This window comes from Apiospora aurea, assembly GCF_038362705.1.
Source record: "Apiospora aurea strain CBS 24483 chromosome Unknown utg000002l_segment0_segment0, whole genome shotgun sequence".
Taxonomy (NCBI): Eukaryota; Fungi; Ascomycota; class Sordariomycetes; order Amphisphaeriales; family Apiosporaceae; genus Apiospora; species Apiospora aurea.
In genome coordinates, this window is record NW_027117389.1 from 3,856,875 (window position 1) to 3,877,709 (window position 20,835).

Genomic DNA, 20,835 nt, shown 5'->3' on the forward strand with positions numbered 1-20,835 from the left:
AAATATACGCCTGGCCTTTCAATGGCTCGCTCTCATGACGTGATACCCGATTCATTGGCAGGGACTCATGTGCGTCCAACAGTCGCGCACTATGGCAGACCTGATACCCCCTTGGTTTGATGGGGATCACCATGCTATGCTCTGTGTACTTTAAACACTTGACAGCCTCGACAAAGTGTCCCAGCAGCGCAACAACACCCGCACCTTCTCTGTAAACAGATCATCGCTCCTAGTCTTCGGGCCCGAAAGCATTCCATCCGCTCCCAAGTCCAGCACGATCTCCCGGCGTGGTTGGCGGGGAGTCAATCACCATGTATACGGCAGCCGGTACTTCTCCGCCATGTCCTCGCTCTCGTCCGCCTCGGCCCACTTCTCCATCCCGCCCGCGACGCCGTGCCCGTCGACAGCCCACGTCCCGTCCTCGACCCGCCGGACCCAGTGCTCCAAGACGTGGAAGAGCAGGACCTCGTGCCGTCCCACGAAGACGTTGCAGCTCGTCTGGTAGAGACCCGCGGACAGGCCCTCGCCCTTGGCGCCGGGCTGCTCCAGCAGGAAGCCATCCGTGGTTTTGGCGTAGTGCTGGGTCGTGCGGCCCGGCGGCGCCAAGACCACCCGGTCGGGAAGCAGGAGTCGGCACGCGTTGTCGTAGTTGGGGTTGTCGACCTTGTGCTCGGCGATCCAGAGGCCGCTCGGGAACGGCGCCGTCCGCTCCTTGTACGGAGAAGCGAACGGGTTCCATGCCCCGCCGGGAAAGGTGGTGGCCGCGGTAGTGCCATCGTGAAGCTCGCCGCGGAAGAGGAGAATAGGGGGTACTGCCGCTCGTCGTCCAGCCCCTCGAACGGCTGCGCCGCTACGTGATGATCTGGGACGCGCAGACCGGGGGCGACAAAGCGAAGGTCGGGACGGGCGGAGGCAACCACCTGGCGAAGGAACTTGACAATGAAGCTGTGTTCCGAGGCTTGGTTGGTCGAGATGAGCTTTTCGGCAACGGACGCCATGCCCATGGCCCCTTCGGCCACAGGAGTTCCCAGGGGTATTTCGCTGGCAGGCTCGGCCCTTGGTGAAGGCATCCGCTTCTCGATTGCTTCGAGTAAGTTCTCAAGAGCAGCAACGCTTCTATCTAGGATGGCCTGGCTGTGAGGCTTCAAGAGCCATGGGATTTCGTACGGCCACACTTTTGGCTTCCAAGTGCCGGCTATGATGGCGGCGCGCTCCGAGGCATCCAAGGCCGTATAGTCCACTTTATTCGCAGGGTTTTCCTCGCTGGTGATTTTGCCCAGGTCAATCATGTCCACATATGTGGCCAAGATGTCTTGCAAAGGTACCCAGGGACGCTGACTCTGTTCTACAATGGTATCGTCAATTGTCAAAGATTGCATGACCTGACCCTTCAAGGTGTGCTGGTCAATGCTGGATCGAGCATACACACAAGATTAGCCCAGCCTCTGGCGGATCTTGAAAGGGGCGACTCACACCAGGCCTACAGGGTGGCTCATCAGCAGAGTGGCATGGTACAGGATCACGTAGCGGTTTGCGTCTGGTTCTTCGGGGTCGACAACGGGCCAATCGGGTATTAAGGACTTTGGCGACGCCAGGCCCCTTAAGTAGAAGAAGAAGTTACTGCGAGCCAGATCACGAAGATCAGGGCGAACAATTCGAGCTTGCTTTAGGAACTCAATGAGCTGAGGGGCGAGCCTCGAAGCCACTGTGGCATTACATTCCGAGCCGTGCGTGTCCCACCAGGTCGTAGTGCTCTCCTCGAAGTCGAGGTCGGGTGCGAGTCCCGCCCAGCCGCGACGGCAAATGTCGTTATGGAGGGAGGCGCTCAACTGAGGATCGAAAACGGCAGCGGCCGCATTTAGCGTGGTGCTCATGATGACTACCCAGTAAATTATGAACCGAGCAATGGGGGCGTGAGGGGACTTCAAAAGCAACAGATACATGCCAGAATCCAACGAAACACACCTCCTGCTTTGGCCGACTGAACAGTCTAATAACGCGTTACTTGCCCCTTCTTAAAGAAAGAAACGAAGGAGGAAAAAAGGCAGGGAATTGGTCGCTTTAACCGCGATCAATTGGGAGCCTGTAGCTAGTGGGGTCTACTGGTGGAACTTAGTACATGAAGAAGTATTTAGAGTGACCACTGGTTCACTGGGGCATGTCAGTTGCCCAAGTTTAGGTAGGTACTTAGAGTACAGTGCTGTAAATACAGTCAAAGAAGCAGGCACATAGTATTTGAACCTCTACATCCTCTCCCCACGGTCCCGTCCCTAAACATCACACGCCCCTGAATAACAATTGCCCTTGGCGCAAAAGTCACTCGTGCTACCGCAATATCCGTATTGCGAGCAGCAATTCCCAAAGTGCGTACCGGTACACGTCTTGTTCCCGGAGAACAGAGGACCACACGATCCATCCGTCGAGACATTGCTATCCTGACATGCACCAGAGTAGCAGTTCCCGGCGCCGCAGTAAGTATCCGACGAGCCGCAAAAGCCGTATGTAGAACAACACCTAGAAACTCAGCAGTCAGCAATGCCCACCCATGGAAGAAGCAGCCTGTATCTCAAGTTTAACGTACTTTCCGAACTGAGAGCCGCCGCAGATTGTGTCGCCCGAGTAACAAACATCACGGTTGCAGTACTCTGGCCCGCTGCCGCAGAATCCGCTTGTAGAACAGCAGCTTCAATACATCGCGTCGCCATTAGTCGGTGGCCATACACATAGTAGGCAATTGGATGTTACTCACATCCCAAAGTCGGACCCTGTGCAAATCGAATAACCAGCAGAAGGACCACAGGTGCCATCTTTGGAAACTGGACCGACCGAAACAGGCGCAACGCAGGCGGACGAGTCGATCCACAGGTTCAAACAGTTCCCGTCAAGCTGTACACGAAGCGTGTTAGTGACCAGTGAAGACGCCGATAGACGGAGCGCTGCTCCCATGACCTTATGACTTACATAAGTATTCATCTTGTAGAAGGATGGAAGGTCAAGACCACTTTTTAATCATTAGTTGTTACATTCGAGTATTGGGAGCGAAGAGGTCTGGTCAGAAGAGTCGTACAAACGCAAAGAGATGCCATAACACTGGGTTCTGTTAGCTTCTCCTGTTGACTGATGCCATGCTAGACTGTATCTCGCTTACCATATCACCAGAAGCCACGTTATAGAATAGTCCGCAGGGTTCCAGGGTACCAGACTGGGTTGGTAGAGACGGTTTTGCCGCGGTAAAGTATTCCCCGGCTGCAGTGGGTGCAGCAATGGTGGACGATGGGGTAAAATGCCCACCGGGCGGACTGACACAGAAGGAACGTACATCAGCAGATTGTCACTCACAAGTTCGAGAGCGTTCACATAGCCCTGGCACTTACCTTTTGCAGACACGCTGGTCGTTGAAAAGAGAGCCACATGAGCCTCTAATCGCTTTATTCCAGAAGAGAAACTGCGTAGAGTCAACCGTGTTGCTGTCGGTAGAATAGCGCTTGGCCAATTCCTCGCTGTCGATGCCAGCGCATATGTAGATGTAGTCAAACGAACAGAGACTGACCAGGTGGGAGAGAGGTAGATTGTGTCCAGCTCGCAGGGAAGTGGCAGACACAGCGTGCTGTTGAATTAACAGAACTTGTTTCCGGTAGCCAGCATGGCGTCACCTGTGGTCACATTGAATGTGTCTGTGATATCATTACAGGTTCTCAATTGCTCAGGGTCAGGGGTGACTATTTGGCCTGAGCAGGCAGGGGTAGCTGTGGGCTCCGCGGTCCGAGTTGGACTGGCCGTCGTCTTTGGCGTGCTGAGCAACAGTGTCTTGGTGTATGGTACGTAGCCCAGAGTGGTCGAGCACTTCTTCTGGAGGTCTTCGTATTGCTCCACCATGTAGTCAGTAAACTCGCTATCCGGAAGCGTTGGCGATTGAAGGCGCTCGCGCCACATTTTGATGAAGCATTCACTGCAGTACTGCGGGCCGTCAGCCTTTTGTCCCATGAGCAACAGACGATCGTATCGGGGAAACTGACCAGGTCCGGTGAATAAAGCCTCGTTATGGACTTCATGTCAGGACTTCATGTCAGGGTAGATTTCGTTTGGGATTCTTGACTCCTGTCACCCTCGTCACCCTTACAGGATCAGGATCGCACTTCCTGACGCTCCAGTGTCAATCAGAGAAGATGAGAACATCAAAAATAGTCTGGACGTTGTTCATATCCCTTTCATGCATCTACCTTACAGAAGCAATCTCGGCCCCGGTGTCCAATGCAACAGCACCGCACCAGAGTCCTAGGAATGGCTCTGAAGTGTACAAAGCCCGCTTCGCGAGCTACGACAAGGACACGCCTATCTTCCAGAATATATCGGGCCAGAGCGCCAATCCCGCCGTCAAGGCTCTTCTGAAGCAAGAGCACCAGCGTCACGGTCTTGTTCGCCGTGACGAGCTGCCGATTGGGGCTTGCGCCCCTGGCACATCGTGTACCAACGGTGCCTGCTGCAGTAAGGTTAGTACAGAAATCTACTTATTGATACCACATTGGGACTGAGATTAATGCATCACAAGACTGGCATATGTGGATATGCTCCCGAACAATGCGGTAAAGATACGTGTATCTCCAACTGTGACGCCAAAGCCGAATGTGGGCAATACGGGGTGGAAGGCAAGAAAACATGTCCCATTAACGTATGCTGCTCAAAGCATGGTTTCTGCGGTACTACCGAGGTTTGTTATTGCGGCCGGCGGCCAGGATAATCGTGGCTGATATATTCCCAGTTGTTCTGTATGGATGGCTGCCAAGAAGGCTTTGGAGGCTGTGGCGAAGTGCAGCAGCCGTCGTGTTCTGGTGTTGGTGCCGGCCGATCAGTGGGTTACTACGAGGCATGGTAAGACTCGACTCGATGGAGATGTGCATTCCGGCAGCCTTTGGGTGCTAACCATCTCTCGTGTGCCGGCAGGTCGTCAAAACGAGCCTGCGATAAGCGACTACCGTCCGACATCGACGTCTCGGCCTTAACGCACGTCAATTTTGGCGAGCCATTCTATCCAGCTCAAGAGACTGAAGAGATCTGTCAGTTATCTGACCCTCGATACATCGATAGCTTTCGCCTTTTTCCACCCTACCACGTTTCAGATCACTCCCATGGACCCGGACGACGTTCGGCTGTACCCCCAGTTTACAGCTTTGAAGAAAAAGAAGGCGTAAGTAACACCGGAAGCAAGTCATTATGACACACTACTGAAAGTTTATCAGATCCCTGCGTACCTGGATTTCTATCGGAGGATGGAGCTTCAATGTTTGTTCTAGCACCCCTGAAATTTTACCCGAATACTCGTTTTAATTGCATACAGGACCCTACCAATGTCCCGGATACTCAGCATGCTTTCAGTGATATGGCATCCACAGCGGAGAACAGAGCGATCTTCATCCAATCTGTTCTTCAGTTCATGAGGAGCTATGGATTTGATGGCGTAGACCTGGATTGGGAGGTATGTATAAGGACGCCTTACAGTCAGTGGGCTTGCTCTCAGATTAACATCTTGCCTAGTATCCCGGTGCACCTGATAGAGGCGGTATCGAGGCCGACACGCAAAACTTTGTTGCATTGTTGCAAGATATGCGGGAGGCTTTCGGAAACCGATACGGCATCAGCGTCACGTTCCCGGCGTCGTACTGGTATTTGAAATGGTTCGACCTACAGGCCATGGAACGAAACCTTGACTTCAGTCTGCAGCCCAAACCCCTTTTCTAACCATGTTCCGCTTCTAACGAATTTGTTTCTGGCAGTGAACTTCATGACCTACGATATCCATGGTGTTTGGGATTCCGACAATAAGGTGACGGGGCCATATGTGCGCCCTCATACTAACCTGACGGAGATCTCTCAGGGCCTGGACTTGCTTTGGAGAAACGGACTCGACCCGGCCAATGTCAATATTAGTCTGGGTTGGTACGGCCGCTCCTTCACACTCAAAGACAGCACATGCAAGGATCCAGGTTGCGCCTTTGCCTCGGGAGGTGCCCCTGGCGGATGCACAAAGTCTTCGGGTACCCTGTCGAATGCCGAGATTGTCCGAATCATCAAGAAAAGAGGCTTGACTCCCATCTGGGATGAGCAGGCGGCCGTGAAGTGGATCTCGTGGGACGACCAGTGGGTTTCCTACGATGACGGGCAGACAATAGCGCAGAAACTGGACTTCGCCAGCTGTCTCTGCCTGGGCGGCAAGCTGATCTGGGCTGTCGATCTGGACGACACCAAAGGCACCAGCACGCTCGATCTCCTGGGCGTGGGCGAGGGCAACGGCGTTCCCCCGAGGTCGCGGTGCAGATCAAAGACGCCCAGGTCGCCGCCGAGGTGGACGCCACGGTGCGGAACTCCTGCTACTGGACCTTCTGCGGCGCCGACTGCGCCCAGGGGTATTTCGAGGAGACGGGCGCCAAGGGCCAGGTCCTGGGGATCCAGAGGGACACCGTCTGTCGTGGCGACCAGTACCAGCGGCTATGCTGCGCCCCGGGCACGAACACCGGATCTTGCCGGTGGGATGGGTGGCGCGGTGTCGGGATGCCTTGCTCCGGATATGGATGTGCCAATCCCAATGCATCCATGATTGCCGTCAATACAAACTCTTACGTCATGAGCGACGAAGCCAGCAACGACCTTACATGCAATGGTACGTCCAGACTTGACCTGCCGACTCACGGGGTTTCTTCATTACTAATCGAGGTCACAGGTGGCACACAATCGTACTGCTGTGAAGGTTCCACGCCTTCTCCCAAGTTCACAACAGATGATCTTGTACTGGTAGGCCGAGACGGGCTCACAAAGCGTGGTCTAGCAGACGGAGCAGATCCCACATGCGTAAAGGCCTCCACAACAGGTTCTCTAATGCTCGGTGAGTATCCAGCATTTCGAATGGTTGATAATCCGCGCCGCACATTGCTGTGAAGCTGACATCGTGGCCTCGCACCGCAGGCGGTTTGCTGTCGCTTATTTCACCCGCCCTTGGCGCCCTTACCGCTGGTCTTGGGTCTCTGTTGGGCCTTAAGACTTGCCACAAGACGGGTTCGTCGGCAGCAGCGGCCGGAGCGGCCGGGGTTGTTCCCTTCTTCGGGGGCGGGCTTCTGAACAACGGCGGCAGAAACCCTTTTTCCAGGACCATGACAGCGACCCAGACCATAACGGTAATTCCCGTAACGGCGCAGCCGACCTATGGCCAATGGGCGGCCAAGGCAAACTATGGAAATGCGCCGGATTGTGCGGTAACGTACACTTGCCGATACGGTTTAGGCTGGGATGAGGTATGCAATTTCCTCCACTTTGTTCTTGTCGGTCATCTTGTTCTCTTGTTCACCAGGTCTGACGCAATACCAGATTTGCGATAACCAGCGTTGGGCCATCGACAAGGCCTTGGGCGGACAGACAGTGTACCATGCCGGTGTGCGTGGCGGCGATCGCACACAAACCGACTATAAGAAATGGCGGGTTGATGGCTATCGCACCTTGGCCCAGGAAGAAGTCCTCAATGTGCCGAGGTGTCAAGTGTAAGCTCATACTGAACGCACTGCTTCCCCTAAGAAGGCTAACAAACATGACAGTGACGAATTCCCCATGGGCAACCTTGCTGAAGCAAATGGGCGGCAGGTTGTTCGCCTCGTCAACGGACCCGCCAACGGAGCGCAAGTTTTGTTGCGAAATTCCTATCACGGAAGTTTCGAATCTGACAGATATCAGGGGTTGACTTCCAAATGTGGAAATCGGCCACTTGGGCTCCCTGTTCGGCCCTCAGAAATGCTCGAGGTCTTCCTCCACCTCCTATCACGTGGGAGTTCGGCGCGTTCCCGTTAGGTGATAATCGTCGTCAGGCCAACAGGAATGGACAACACTTCATTGAGGCGTATGGGGTGAGTTATACGGGATTGCAGGTCGACCAAGACTCAAGCTGACAGCCGGTATTCATTCTACAGTTCAACTCGCAAACACCGCAAAGCTTGTGTTGGGGTACGTACAATAACTAATTACACTCACCCCCAATTATTGTTGTTGGTACATTCTGACATGGCTTTAGCGACCTACCGAGGAAGCAATCAACAGTTGACGACCATCGCGGATCATGGTTTCCGTGCTTTGGTGGATGACCCGTGAGTCCCTTCATTGCAACTTCTTGACGGCCGTACACTGACATTTACGTACTCGATAGCATGTTCGACCGTCAATATAGATGGATAAATCAGAGGTACGACGTGGAGCCTCGGGTAGCTCAAATCCTCAACATCCAGATTCCGATCGATATAGTTTCACAAGCCTGGATGAAGCGTGCCATGGTGCAGTCCGTACTGAAAAGGGACCTGCCAGCGGACCACTCCCCGGCCTTCGGTTCATGCGAATCTGGGCAGACAGATTGCAGTGCGGAAGCGGATGACTACTTTGTCAGTGCCGCTACTCGTCATGTCTACACTCCTCCCCCTGATCCAACCCATTTGGCACCGGCCTCGGCGCCGGTGCGAGACCATGCTAGGGATGAGCAGCCTTTGGAAGTAACCGCGGCCAGACGGGCTACCGTTCCAACAGCTATTCCATCTCTTCCGCTTGAGACTGGAAGTCCGGCTGCCTAATATCTACCTAGGCGGCAAGGCAAATCTACGTGTTCTAGAAAGGGAAGACGCCGCACTACCTTAGAAGCCATGCTAAAAGAGGCCTGAATTGAAGCAAAATGGACGAAAACGGTGCTTAATACTATAAGGGAAAAGGTTACGGCATATAGTGCAGATAGAAGCAGCGAGCTGAGAGCCATGGTGTCTTCGCTGTTATTCTGATGTTGTTGCGTTTCAGTGCAGAGAATCTGGGAAAAAGGGATGTGAGGGAGGAGGAGTGCAACCTTGGAGCTCAATACTTTGGCAATTGTGGTCTGTTCGTTGATGACAGCTTTCACATGGCTTCATAAACCAGCAGATGTTCGTACACCAATTACTCTGAGCTGCCCCATGAGCACAGATGAGATTGCAGGAGACCGCCCATGGAGGAACACGCCATTGGATTTTATTGCCGAGAATGGCCCTGGGTGGTCTATGAATATTCAACCATTTATGAAAATGCCCGTCATCCCCCAGGAGCGACCAATCCAGCGCATCCCTAATGACAGGTTCCCGATGGATCCTTACGGTGCCCAAGAATACTTTCTTTGCTTTGCAACTCTAGTATTCACTGGAAACCACGTTGCTGGATGGAACTTCTCCTTTCCCACCCAAGCTGAGAAGATTCTATGGTGAGTCTCCAGCCTCATATTGTTCGGAGTTACGACAGCCTTTTGGCTGCTGGAAACTGCTGCATCATGGATACGCCTCGGGAGGTGGAAATTGATCTATCTGAGATTCAAGCATCCGTCAAGGTTGGCCGAATTCAAGAGGGAAAGGCAGGAGAGATTGGGTCAGATAGATCGTCAGCCTGTGAACTTGCCACTCCCTTGGGAGTTCTGGACAATCATGCCAATAGCCGTTTTATATGGCCTCGCGAGGATGTACTTACTCTGTGAGGCCTTTGCAGAGTTGAGAAGCATAGATGATACAGCCTTTATTAACATTGAGTGGACTGATTTCTTACCACATATATAAATTGAAATAAAATAAATAATTATTAGCTTACCCAGTGTTCTACGCCGTGCGACCCCCTACAGTGACAACTGTACAAGCTCTTCCAGGCCACGAGCCCAGGCCCTTCAGCCCCTGTATAGACCTGCCAGGAGGCACCTTATGGCGCACTTGCTTTCTGTTGTTAGGGACCCTTAGTGAGACCTTCGTCCCCTGCTAATAAATATATGAGGTCGTTTCTCGAGGCCGGTAAGGGAAAACGGGGCGGGGTAGAGGGTGTAGCCCCTTAATACCGTCCAACTTCCGTTCTCCTAATATTCAGATAGCTCTCTGCTGCTTATATATGGGAGAGCGGACAGGATTCCTAGTGTTCAGCAGGATATGGTCGTATGTAAAAGGTCAGTCACTTTTAGCAAATTATAATGCTTGCTGCTCTTTGGAAGAACATCAGTCTATCCTTCGCTTCCAACCACGATGCTAAACAATATATATTCATTGGTACATGTGCGAGTAGACTGCGATCTATGCCTTGAGGTTAATGTTGTCCAAACACGTAGATTGAGTTTCATTCGGTCCCAAGATCTTCGACCCATACATACACTCCAATGTTGATGGTTCGACCTGCTCAGCAGTGGTGTCTGTCACATTCTTGATAGTCACTTTTGCTTTGAAACTGAGTGGTTGGGAGAGCATAGGTAGGCCCGGATGCCTATAGAGGTGGTTCATGACTTCATAAATTCTTTGTCGCATGGGATACGTACTTAAGCAACATATAACTCCTCTCACATGCCGATGATTACCGTCCCAAGGACCTAAATGATCGCGTAGGCAGATGCATAGCTTACGCTGGAGTCGTTGGCCGACTCGACCAGCCCACTGCGCTGGTACTGCACAAACTTGAACTTGTGCTTGCCCGGCTCGGCGTGGTCTTTGGCCAGCACCTCGAGCGCCGCCATGGTGACACCAATGGGGTGCCGGCCGCAGACCGTGTTCTTGGTGCGCGCGAGGTTGTCCACGAAGTCGTCGTGCCGGCCCGATTCGACCGCATCCATGGCCAGCTGGTCAAGCATCTTGATGCTCTGGTGGATGGGCGGGTTGGTGACGGCGCCCATGCTGCGCGTCACGCTCTGCAGGTTCTCGAGCTTGTTCTCGGGCGCGTACTTGGTGTAGCTGAAGCGGCTGCCCCAGTGGCAGAAGTCGGAGCTCACGATGAAGACGTTGTCGGGGTCCGCGAGGTAGGGCGCCAGGAGGGCGCCGAACGCCTTCTCCTCGGGGCCCCGGTTGTCGCCGACCAGCATGGGCACAATGGTGGGGTACTCGGCTTCCGAGGCGAAGGTCTGGGTGAGGCGCTTGTAGAGGAAGGGCAGGTGCATCTCGAGCGAGTGCTCCTCGACGTCGGACCGCCGGTCGATGTCGCGGAACTGGCCTGTCGCTCGCAGCTGTTGGAGCACGGCAGTGTCGACGGTGAGGTCGCCGAAGGGCGTGGCGTACTTGGCGTAGGTGGTGAGAGCGCACCCTGCGAGGTAGTAGGTGTGCGAGGGGCCGAGGATGAAGACGCGTTTGGCGTTGCTGAGGTCGAGGGACTTGTAGGCCCAGGCGGCACAAGGCCCAGAGTAACTGTAGCCAGCATGCCTATATGTCGTTGCGATGGTCAGTGAGGTGTCATCACCTTGATATAGCCAGTACGTAGATGTGCATACGGTGCAATGATGGTTCGGGCGCCCTTTATAGGCAGTGTTTTACCATCGATATCGCTGGGCACTTCGGCAAGGAACTCGTCGAGAGTGGACGACAACTCGTCGGGCTCGCCCTCGTACCAGCTGTTGGCATGGCTGTCTTTACGCGTGCCTACTTGTTGGCCAGACATCTTGCTCGGGGTGCGAATGGAGGGCAACTTGGATTATCTCTATCACTCAAGTTGAAGACGCTCGGTGGGAATTGTAAGCTCAAGGTGTCATGAAGGTATCATGGGAAGTGAGTGTGCAGGAACACACAAACGGATGATTGCGTCAGTCGACCTGAGCCGAGTTATGGAGCTTCGGGTGCCATGCAGGGATACCCAGCTCTGACCCAGCGCCTGTACCCCTCTGCCCCTCTGCCCCTCTGCCCCTCCACCCCTCCACGGGAGCAGCCCACTAAGGTTACAGTAGCTCAATTGCGGGGTCATGATCCATCCATCAGCCATCAGCCATCAATGCTCAATCGCTCTCTCCCTTCTGTCACCAGTAGTCGTCACTGCAAAATTCCCATCAAGTACCACCTAGGTATGCCCTTTTGGAATTGGCAGCATATTTGGTGAGCTATACATTTCGTTGACTTGAACTGACAGAAGATGCCAGCACATCACAAGTAGGATTTGCTGGAAATATGACACTCCGGACGAAGTGTACAACGGTTTATCGTCCTCGAGAAAATATGACAGCCTTACGCCTTTGGCGGCCTCCTCAGGACATGTAATATACACCTCCTTCCCTTGCTAATATGCGGCAGTTCCAAGTTATAGCAATCTCCTTCCCTTTGTGTTGCATACAAACAACCCGCGAGACATGTCCTTCACTCGACTACAGGCTTTGCCAACCTACACACCCTCTACGTAGAGTAGCATGTTTGGTCCAACACTGCTTTTCCAGAGCTTTATCTTGGGAATCCTCTTCTTGCCAAAGATGTTCCGGTACTGGATGAGCAAGTACGCCGGCCCCGCGCCGTGGGCACTGGCGAGCAAGCCCAAGAAAGCCTCCGTCTCGGGCCTGTACGGTTTCTTGTTCAAGTTCCCGCTCGGTTCGAAGTCGACGCCGGGCCAGTCGGGCAGTTCTGTCCAATCGCCTCGTCCGACTTTGGCCAAGGCTGCGTCTAGCAAGACCTGCGTAGGGTTGTATGAGATGCTCGATCGGTATATGCGCGTGAGCCCCCCGTCTGCAGCGGCACGCTGGCTCCATTGGACCGCCGCGATATCCGTCCACTTGGTTGGGGGAGCTCCTCGACGGGCATGTCGTCTGGTTTCATCTCCATGGGGCTCCAGTTCGACCCGGCGATGATGTACCCATCTTTGCCGTTCACGATATTGCCGAAGGCACCATCGGTTTTCTAAAAAGCTCGTACCCGGATTAGTAGGATGCCACCGAGGGCTCCAGAAAGCAACCACCTACCCGTCGTGTCTTCCCTTGGCCATCTTTCCAATCGTTTCTGTGAGTCCACCACCGCACTACCTCGTTTGCGGTGTTGAGTCTCCCGTCGGCTTGCCCCAGCGGCTTTCGCCACGAGTCTGCTTCATTGATATCGACTTCGTCGTCTTCTTCCCACCCGGTTTCTTGCAGTACACTCGCTGTCACACCCCCCGGCTGCACCTGATCGGCTTTCATCATGCACCAGAGTCCTATCGTGAATCAGGTCAGTATACTTGAGAGCGAAATGCTTCAGGTGTTGAAATCCAGGAAGTTCTTGTCGGCAAGAGTGGACAATACTGGCTGGCTATGAGGGCTATTTTGAAAGATATGCTTACTGCAGTCGAGTTAGAGTTTATTGTAAAGCTTCCAAGGTATGAAAAACCTTGCCATAGTGATGCTTACCTGTGCCCGGTTGTTACTTTATTCTGCCAATCTATTTCACTGATCGCCCGTGGTACTAGCACACTGGACCGCAGCAAAGCGTGCGAGTCGTTGAAGCCGAGGGGTTCATCGAAAGCGTGCCGTTTTCGCAGATCAGGTCGACGTTCATGATGAATACTGTGAGAGATGCAGGATCCCAGCCAAAGAGCCAAGAATACACTGACGATGATCCCGACGAGACGATATTTTGAGGCCCACCGTCTCTTGCCGTCAGCCGCCGGCCGCATGTGGCCATCGAGGATGCCGGTAGATGATACCATGACGAACAAAGTGGTGGCTGGAACTGGGAAACGGGATATCGTGGAAACACAGGCATCACACCTAAGCACGCTGCCCTGGCCTGGTTGTTTATATAAAACAGGTGCGGGCGAATACCCAAGACCGTTGGTACTCGTTAGGTTGTGGACTTGGGAATCATGGCGGTAGTCCCGAAATGAATCTGCTTGGGCCGCCAAGTTCCTCGAACTCCCTTTCGGGAAGTGTCAAGTCACATCGATCTCGACTGGGATGCAGAATTCGTATCGACAATTCAAGAGACGGGTGCACCAGACCACAATCGCATGGTGAGTGAGATTATAATATCACGCGAGGCTAGCCAGCCGTCTTGCTTACAGGTCCTACACTTGCTGTGATGACCGACAGGGTTCAGTCCAGGGGTATATTCCTTCGATTCAGGCGAGTCCCCGACGAGAATTGCGGTATCATGCGAGCCACTCTCATAAACCCTGCACTAGCGCGTGAGAGAGGCTGTAACGTTGCCAACTGTTATTGTCCCTATGCGGTGGCATGATCTATCTGCAATAATTCCGTAAGCACCATGGGAGGAATCGCTTATCCGGCATTGCGGTGCCGAACATTGTGCTCACGCCACGACAGTATTGACAGGTACCCCACGAGATAAGCGGCCATGAAGGTACAGATCAGGATGCATCATGGTATATTTCTCCTTTTGCGGGTAAGCCTACAACTACCTAGAGTGCCGGACATCCGGCATGTAAGACTGAAGATTTGATTGTCTGTCTGTCTACATGCTTCCTTCATGACCTGTCCAGTGAGGGTTGTCTCTGTGTGAGCTCCTCCTCGGTCAAGATACTGCGCCACCGGTAATAGTAGAACGTACGGTTCTTGACGATGGAACCCGGTTTGGGCGCCCGGAAGCCGAGGTCGGCCATGCGCCGGTTATCCCAGACGGCGAACCCAAACTTCCGGTAGGGCTCGAAGGGGACCCCGAGCAAAGGGGGAGGCTTGGAGGTCGCGACTCGACATGAAGTCTTGGAAATGGTACGACATGGGCGTGCGGTCGAGGTGCTCGGGTCCCTGGTCAAAGATGTCCTCCCGGAACCCGAACGAGGGCTGCTCGGCACACGAGACCACGGGTCTTGAAGAAGTTGCTGCTTCTTTCTTGCCTATAATCGGTAATCCACCGGTGGCGTCTCGAAGGCTGATCTCCGACGCAGTAATAGTAGTAGTGCGGCCAGTGGCCAAGAGGAAGAAGTCGTACGCGGTCAAGAGTTGCTGTCGCTCAAATTCAAACACCTCATAGAAAGGCTCAAAGCTACTCGTCGACAGGATGTCGAGATCCTGCCTGGGCCATGCCTCGTCCAGGAGACCCCGCGCGCCGGCGCCTCGTAGTTCGAGAAAGAACTGCAACCGCCAAAAGGCCTTGACCATCCGCTGCTCCTCCACCCACGAGGGCGGGCCGGTGGTCTGCGGCCGATATCCATCGTGGCCCTCTGCCCCCTGGAATTGTTCTCGAGGGCTCCCGCCAGGACCAAGGCTGACAAGCGTGGACGGCCGCAGCTCCAGGGATCTCTGGATCAAGTGGTCGAGGCAGGCGTGGGACCACGCATGGATGTTGTCCGCCGTAGCGAGAAAGGAGCGCACCATGCTACTCTGTGATGATGATGAGTCAGATAGGGGCCCGTTAAATGATGGAGTAGTTGTAGAGGATTCGGTAGTGGCGATCCTTCGGGTCTCGCCTAACGATGCTGGGAAGCTCGAGGCTCTGCCTCGGAGGACCGCGCGCATGAGACGGCGAGACTGCACGGGGACGGCCAATTCCAGCACCGCGTCCACTATCTCGAGCGGATATCTGCCGAGCACGCGGCTCATGGAGGGCGAGGCGTGGACAAGACTCCGTAGAGCCGCGAGGTTTGGGCAGAGCTTGATGATCTGCAGCTGAAGCTCTTCGGGAAGCGGGCTGAGCATGTCTCGTGGGGTCCATTCTTCCATGGTGTCGATGAAAAAAAGGAAAACGATTATGGCTCGGTATCACGCTGTGTCTGTTGAGAAATGAGGTTTGCTGATGTTCTAATTTAGCATGACATGGCGCTACCATGGCATCCTTGCCGTTATATACGAAGGGGACTGCACAAAGAGTGGACACGAACAATGCGCGAAGGAGTACCTAATGTATGCGCCAGATACGCGAGGGACATTTACGAATCAGGCAAGTGTTCGTGCTTATCCGGAAGATGTCTGCCTGTTGAAGAAAGGAATCTGGCTATCCTGGCGTGTTCCTGGAAGCCGGGTCAGCCCTAGCAGTCTTGGCATTATCCCGGGGCCCTGGGACATACCAGGCAGAGCTGACCCCAGATGAGATAAGCCCGTCCGGTTACATCCAACATAACGTTACTATCACACGGGGAATTTGGAAGTCGGCTGGTCGGCAACCGAATTTGACTATCACGTTTGCCTACGTCCATGTAGCACGAGAAAAGGCACATCCCCGTATAGGAGAACAATGGCCCAGACTGGGAATCGAAAAAAGGCCCATATGTAGGCCGCAACCTCCTGAATGAGTTGTCGGCCATGTCACGACAAGGCTCTTCGCTCACCCAGGATCAACACTGTGATGCGAAATGGCGCGTCTCAAGACCCAAGTACACTTTCTCGGGCTCGCTGCTTTCGCTGTACAGACCCTTTTGGCGACGACAGAGGCAGCATCGTCGCCAGGCCTCACCCACAAGGTTCCAGAACACGCCCCTGCCCGTCCTGTTCTAGACACTTTGCCATTATATACCACCAGTCAGATTAGCGGCCGCGGGGTTTCACATACACCAAGTCTCCTAGGCAACCTTTTCAGCAAGAGACAGAGAGAAGAAGACGGAAATGGCGGTCTTCTGTGTAAGAACGCACCATGCGTTGACGACAGGTGAGCTCATCACATCTTGCCTTACCTTACCCTGGACGAAGCAGAGGAATGAATAGATATCTGACGATAATACAGTTGTTGTGGACCGGCAGGAGTATGCGGCTACGGACCCGACTTCTGCGGCGACGGATGCACCAGCAACTGCGACGCCGTGGCCATGTGCGGCAACTACTCCGAGGGAGGCGACACCAAATGCGGCATGAACCTATGCTGCAGCTGGGGCGGATGGTGTGGCACCTCCGACGTCCACTGCATCGGGCCCAACAAGTTCACGCCGTGCCAGGAAGGCTTCGGCTCCTGCGAGATCATCCGCCCCACGCTCTGCGGCGAGGACTCGATGACCACCCTCGGCCGGACCGTCGGGTACTACCTGGCCTCCAACACGCGCGACCGCCTGTGCAACCGGATCGAGCCGAAGCACATCAACGCCCAGGACTACACCCACCTCTTCTTCTCCTTCGCCTCCATCGACCCGGCCACCTTCCAGATCCGGCCCTGGGACGAGGCCGACGTCCCGCTGATGGAGGCCTTCACGGCGCTCGAGACCGAGACCTGGATCGCCGTGGGCGGCTACAGCTTCAGCGACCAGGGGCCCACCCGCACGACCTGGAGCGACATGTGTTCCACGGCCGAGAACCGGGCCGCCTTCATCCGGTCGACGGCCGAGTTCATGGACCGCTACGGCTTCACGGGCGTCGACCTGGACTGGGAGTACCCGGTGTCCGAAGAGCGCGGCGGCTCCAAGGCCGACACGGAAAATTTCGCCAAGCTCCTGCGGGAGATGCGGGAGGCGTACGGGACCCGGTACGGCATCAGCCTCACCCTCGCCCCGGACTACTGGTACCTGCGCTACTTTGACGCCAAGGCCATGGAGCCGTACGTCGACTTCTTTGGCTTCATGGCCTACGACCTGCACGGCTTCTGGGACTCGGACGTCGAGGCTCTGGGCTCCCTGGTACGCGGCCAGGCCGACGTGCGCGAGATTTACAATGGTAAGCAAAGCACGGGGGGAACGTCCTTGTTATTCATGGCCGGGGTAGGAGGAGCTAACGATTCGCAGTAAGCAAACAGCTGTTGACTCGTAGATCTGTCTGTTACCTATCCCGGGAAGCTAAAACTAACCCGTAATGTTCACTTGCATCATTAGAACACCCTGCCTCTCTGGTACGCCGGCTTGAACCCAGCCAAGATCAACTTTGGCCTCGCTTGGTACGGGAGAGGATACACGTTGCAAGGTAAGTACTCAACTTGAACCGAATCATCACAGGGCAGTTTACTCACTGACGTTCCCTGGACGACCCCAGACCCGAGCTGTGACCAGCTCGAGTGCCCCCTTCGCCGGGCCCAGCGACCCGGCCGAGTGCACCAACGCCGAGGGGGTCATGTCCCTGACCGAGATCAAGCAGCTGATCCGGCAGCGGAACCTGACGCCGCGCCTCAACGCCGCGTCCATGATGAAGGAGCTCGTGTGGGACGGCCAGTGGCTCGGCTACGACGACGAGGAGACGCACGCGCTGAAGCGGCGGTTCGCCAACAACCTCTGCTTCGGCGGCACCATGGCCTGGTCCGTCGACTTCAACTCGGGCGCCGGCGACGCGGACCGCGCGCCCGTCTCCGCCGACGGCCGCTGCGGCCCCGACCACGGCGGCGCCCGGTGCGAGGGCAGCGCGTTCGGCGACTGCTGCTCGGTGGCGGGCTACTGCGGCAGCACCGACGCCCACTGCGGCTCCGGCTGCCTGAGCGGGAAGTGCCTGCAGGGCGGCGAGACGACGGACGGCACCTGCGGCGCCGCCCACCACGGCTCGTTCTGCGGCCTCTGGGAGCAAGGCAGCTGCTGTTCCTCGTCGGGCTACTGCGGCAGCTCCGAAGCGCACTGCGGCACGGGCTGCCAGAGCGGCGGCTGTCTCGAAGCGCCCGACCATGGCGGTGGTTCCGGGCCCATCTACGTTGCGCCCGAAGTCTACGACGACGAGAACCCGACGGCGTCGTGCTTCCCGCCCTGCACCTTCATCATGCCGCCGTGGGTGCTCGATGGCCCGACGACCATCTCCCAGCCGCCCGCCACCGTCTCCTATCTCGACACCTGGGACACGACCACGGACATTGGCGGCGGGACCATCGTCACAACGGCCATGACGGAGACGACCAGCACGGTCATCACTCTTCCGCCCGTCACCACTACCGAGATCGAGGTCTGGAACGTGATATGGGTCGAAGACGACGACGATGACGACGAGATTATCGTCGGCCTGACTTCGAGTGTAATATTCCCCCTGTCACGCTCACGAGGTCTAGGTCATCCGCACCGCCCGAGACGTGGACGTACTCGCCTGGACCCTATCCCACGAGGGATCCAGAAGACGACGACGGCCCTAACCCGCCGCCGCCGCCGCCACCACCTCCGTGGCGCCCTTCCTCCGTCACTGGCCGCAAGGGTCCCCCCAAGCCGACCTGTAAGCCCGGGCAGCACTGCGGGAAGCCCTGTCGCTCCAACTGTGGCGGGGGCGGAGGAGGAGGCGGTGGTGGGTGCAAGGGTATCTGCGGTTGCATCGGCCTGCACTGCCCCGGTAACAACAACGACAACAACAATAACAACAAGTGCGTGGGTGCAGGCTGCCCAGGCGGCGGCGGTGGAAACGGGGAGAATGGCGAGGATGAGTGCACCACGCGCACAGTCACGGATATTTGGGTCTCTTGCGACCCCGAAACAGCCACCTCGTGCACTAGTAAGTCAAATGAATACCCCAGGACTTCTGATAGCCGTGTGTCTTGCTGGCTGCTAACCATGTCTCCTTTCCCAAGCCACGTCGAGTTCCATCTTCAGCGGATGCGAGGCCACGCCGACAACAATCACCTCCACTGGCGCGGGCTGCCCAGCGTAAGTAGTTGCTGAAACCAATAATACTTAGCAAAGCTATGAGTGCAAGTTGCTGACCAAAACCACTTTTTGAATTGCAGTCCCACGTACGACGCAAACCTGCAAGAAGTACACGACCCCCTACCAGAAGGCCTGAGCCGTACGCAAGGAACGACAGTGATTTCAGGAACCACCACAACGACATGGGGTTACAACCTCCCCCCTGGAACAAAGGAGGAGGCGGCGGCGGAGGCGGAACATCGCCGCCCCCAACGTCCGGCCCGACCTCCCTGCCGCCCCTCCCCTCCTCGTCCGCCCAGCCCCCCCTACAGCGGCAGCGGCTGCCTGTCCTACGCCCACACGACCCGCTGCAACGGCTCGGGCGGCCGTTCGGCCTGCGTGACCCAGGACCTCTGCGTGCCCACGGCGCCCTGCCCCTCTTCCTTCACGGCCTCGGGCACGCCCGTCTGCATGGGCGAGTACTCCATCTGCGTCAGCACCACCATCGTGACCCGGTGCGCCAGGGTAGGCGGCGCCACCGCCGCCGCCGCCAACCTGCTCGGCGCGCGGCCGACCGTCACCCCCCACCGCGTCTGCTGTCGGGTTGCCGTCCTCATCTCCCTCTCCTCCCTCTTCTACTCCCGGTATCCAGGCGCCGGACGATGACGAGCCCATCACCGAGCCAGGGACACCCGCAGTGCGAAGAGCGGACGACGAGGAGTCGAATCCCAGGGGCTTGGGCTTGGACTTGGCTGCCATGCCAGTAAACGCTAGTGAGCTCCAGGGCGTCAGCCCCAACGCGCTCCTCCCTCGACAAAACGGCGGTGGCGGCAGCGCCAACGGCGGATGCGACTACCTCCGCTTCTGCGCACCGGGCGGCTGCGCCAAGATCGAGAACGTCCCCTGCCTCGTAAGCATTCTTGCCTCTTTCCCTCCCCCCTTCCCCTATTCTCTCATCGGAAATGCGGAACTCGCTCGCTGGCACATGTGACTGACTACCTACCCAGGAGGCCCACATCTACGCCCACACCGGCGCCCTCTCCGGGACCGAGGTCTCGGCCTGGGTGGTCGAAGACGGCGACGAGAAGTGCCGCGGCTCGATCACCTGCGACATGTGGGACTCCGACTGCAGCGGCACGGGCTACTTCGACTGCGGCGGGGGCAACCAGATGGGCTGGAACTGGAACTACATCGAGTACTACAGCAGCAAGTACGAGTCGTGGTTTCCCCTTTACCTCGACCGGACCGGTGGCGACGAGATCGTTTTCTGCAGTAAGTAAACCCGACCCAGCCCGTAACCCTTTCGATTAAATGACTGACTAGATATCTTCTCCAGCTCAAAAACTCGGGTTGGGGACACTGCCTGCCGCTTGCATCGAAGATAGATTCGATTACAAAGATGGGCCTTGTCGGTAGTGGTTAGATTAAGCAGTGGACATCCCAATTCGTTTCATTCCTCGAAGCCACAATTAGACCTACAAATATGACTGAATTCCCCGGTGACTGTCATTACCATGGTGAAATGGGTACCATCGATGACTTGGTCCCGAATTTCTCTGATCTTGAACCTCTTCTTTAGCCGTCGTATATTCAGACAGGTAATAATTGGTACTAACACGATCTAATACAAACCCCCGTGGTATAACGGTA

At 55.9% G+C, this 20,835-nt stretch overlaps 7 protein-coding genes across 7 annotated transcripts; 2 read left to right on the plus strand and 5 right to left on the minus strand.

Moving 5' to 3' along the window:
- Nucleotides 1-306: 306 nt before the first annotated feature.
- On the minus strand, nucleotides 307-1,874 carry PG986_003560 (uncharacterized protein; the record flags this gene model as incomplete). The annotated part of the gene is made up of 3 exons (XM_066839782.1): nucleotides 307-842; nucleotides 878-1,410; nucleotides 1,474-1,874. 3 exons carry the CDS (start codon nucleotides 1,872-1,874, stop codon nucleotides 307-309), a joined length of 1,470 nt encoding a protein of 489 aa, XP_066704846.1.
- A 655-nt stretch (nucleotides 1,875-2,529) lies between these two features.
- PG986_003561 (uncharacterized protein) lies at nucleotides 2,530-3,933 on the minus strand (the record flags this gene model as incomplete). The annotated part of the gene is made up of 7 exons (XM_066839783.1): nucleotides 2,530-2,683; nucleotides 2,750-2,886; nucleotides 2,962-3,001; nucleotides 3,068-3,090; nucleotides 3,149-3,299; nucleotides 3,375-3,607; nucleotides 3,664-3,933. The coding sequence occupies 7 exons, from the start codon at nucleotides 3,931-3,933 to the stop codon at nucleotides 2,530-2,532; spliced, it is 1,008 nt and encodes a 335-aa protein (XP_066704847.1).
- A 233-nt stretch (nucleotides 3,934-4,166) lies between these two features.
- On the plus strand, nucleotides 4,167-8,597 carry PG986_003562 (uncharacterized protein; the record flags this gene model as incomplete). Its single annotated transcript, XM_066839784.1, has 17 exons — nucleotides 4,167-4,490; nucleotides 4,550-4,708; nucleotides 4,760-4,869; nucleotides 5,060-5,185; nucleotides 5,238-5,280; nucleotides 5,336-5,473; nucleotides 5,533-5,660; nucleotides 5,719-6,271; nucleotides 6,328-6,655; nucleotides 6,716-6,877; nucleotides 6,958-7,283; nucleotides 7,357-7,526; nucleotides 7,581-7,665; nucleotides 7,710-7,886; nucleotides 7,950-7,983; nucleotides 8,051-8,123; nucleotides 8,183-8,597. The coding sequence occupies 17 exons, from the start codon at nucleotides 4,167-4,169 to the stop codon at nucleotides 8,595-8,597; spliced, it is 3,351 nt and encodes a 1,116-aa protein (XP_066704848.1).
- Nucleotides 8,598-10,381: 1,784 nt separating this feature from the next.
- On the minus strand, nucleotides 10,382-11,436 carry PG986_003563 (uncharacterized protein; the record flags this gene model as incomplete). Its single annotated transcript, XM_066839785.1, has 2 exons — nucleotides 10,382-11,201; nucleotides 11,270-11,436. The coding sequence occupies 2 exons, from the start codon at nucleotides 11,434-11,436 to the stop codon at nucleotides 10,382-10,384; spliced, it is 987 nt and encodes a 328-aa protein (XP_066704849.1).
- Nucleotides 11,437-12,147: 711 nt separating this feature from the next.
- Nucleotides 12,148-13,434, minus strand: PG986_003564 (uncharacterized protein; the record flags this gene model as incomplete). The annotated part of the gene is made up of 4 exons (XM_066839786.1): nucleotides 12,148-12,562; nucleotides 12,610-12,653; nucleotides 12,716-12,942; nucleotides 13,200-13,434. 4 exons carry the CDS (start codon nucleotides 13,432-13,434, stop codon nucleotides 12,148-12,150), a joined length of 921 nt encoding a protein of 306 aa, XP_066704850.1.
- A 919-nt stretch (nucleotides 13,435-14,353) lies between these two features.
- Nucleotides 14,354-15,406, minus strand: PG986_003565 (uncharacterized protein; the record flags this gene model as incomplete). The annotated part of the gene is made up of 1 exon (XM_066839787.1): nucleotides 14,354-15,406. One exon carries the CDS (start codon nucleotides 15,404-15,406, stop codon nucleotides 14,354-14,356), a length of 1,053 nt encoding a protein of 350 aa, XP_066704851.1.
- A 629-nt stretch (nucleotides 15,407-16,035) lies between these two features.
- PG986_003566 (glycoside hydrolase superfamily) lies at nucleotides 16,036-20,601 on the plus strand (the record flags this gene model as incomplete). Its single annotated transcript, XM_066839788.1, has 10 exons — nucleotides 16,036-16,328; nucleotides 16,404-17,364; nucleotides 17,476-17,537; nucleotides 17,596-18,623; nucleotides 18,686-19,054; nucleotides 19,131-19,206; nucleotides 19,287-19,794; nucleotides 19,838-20,095; nucleotides 20,193-20,457; nucleotides 20,522-20,601. 10 exons carry the CDS (start codon nucleotides 16,036-16,038, stop codon nucleotides 20,599-20,601), a joined length of 3,900 nt encoding a protein of 1,299 aa, XP_066704852.1.
- Nucleotides 20,602-20,835: the final 234 nt, after the last annotated feature.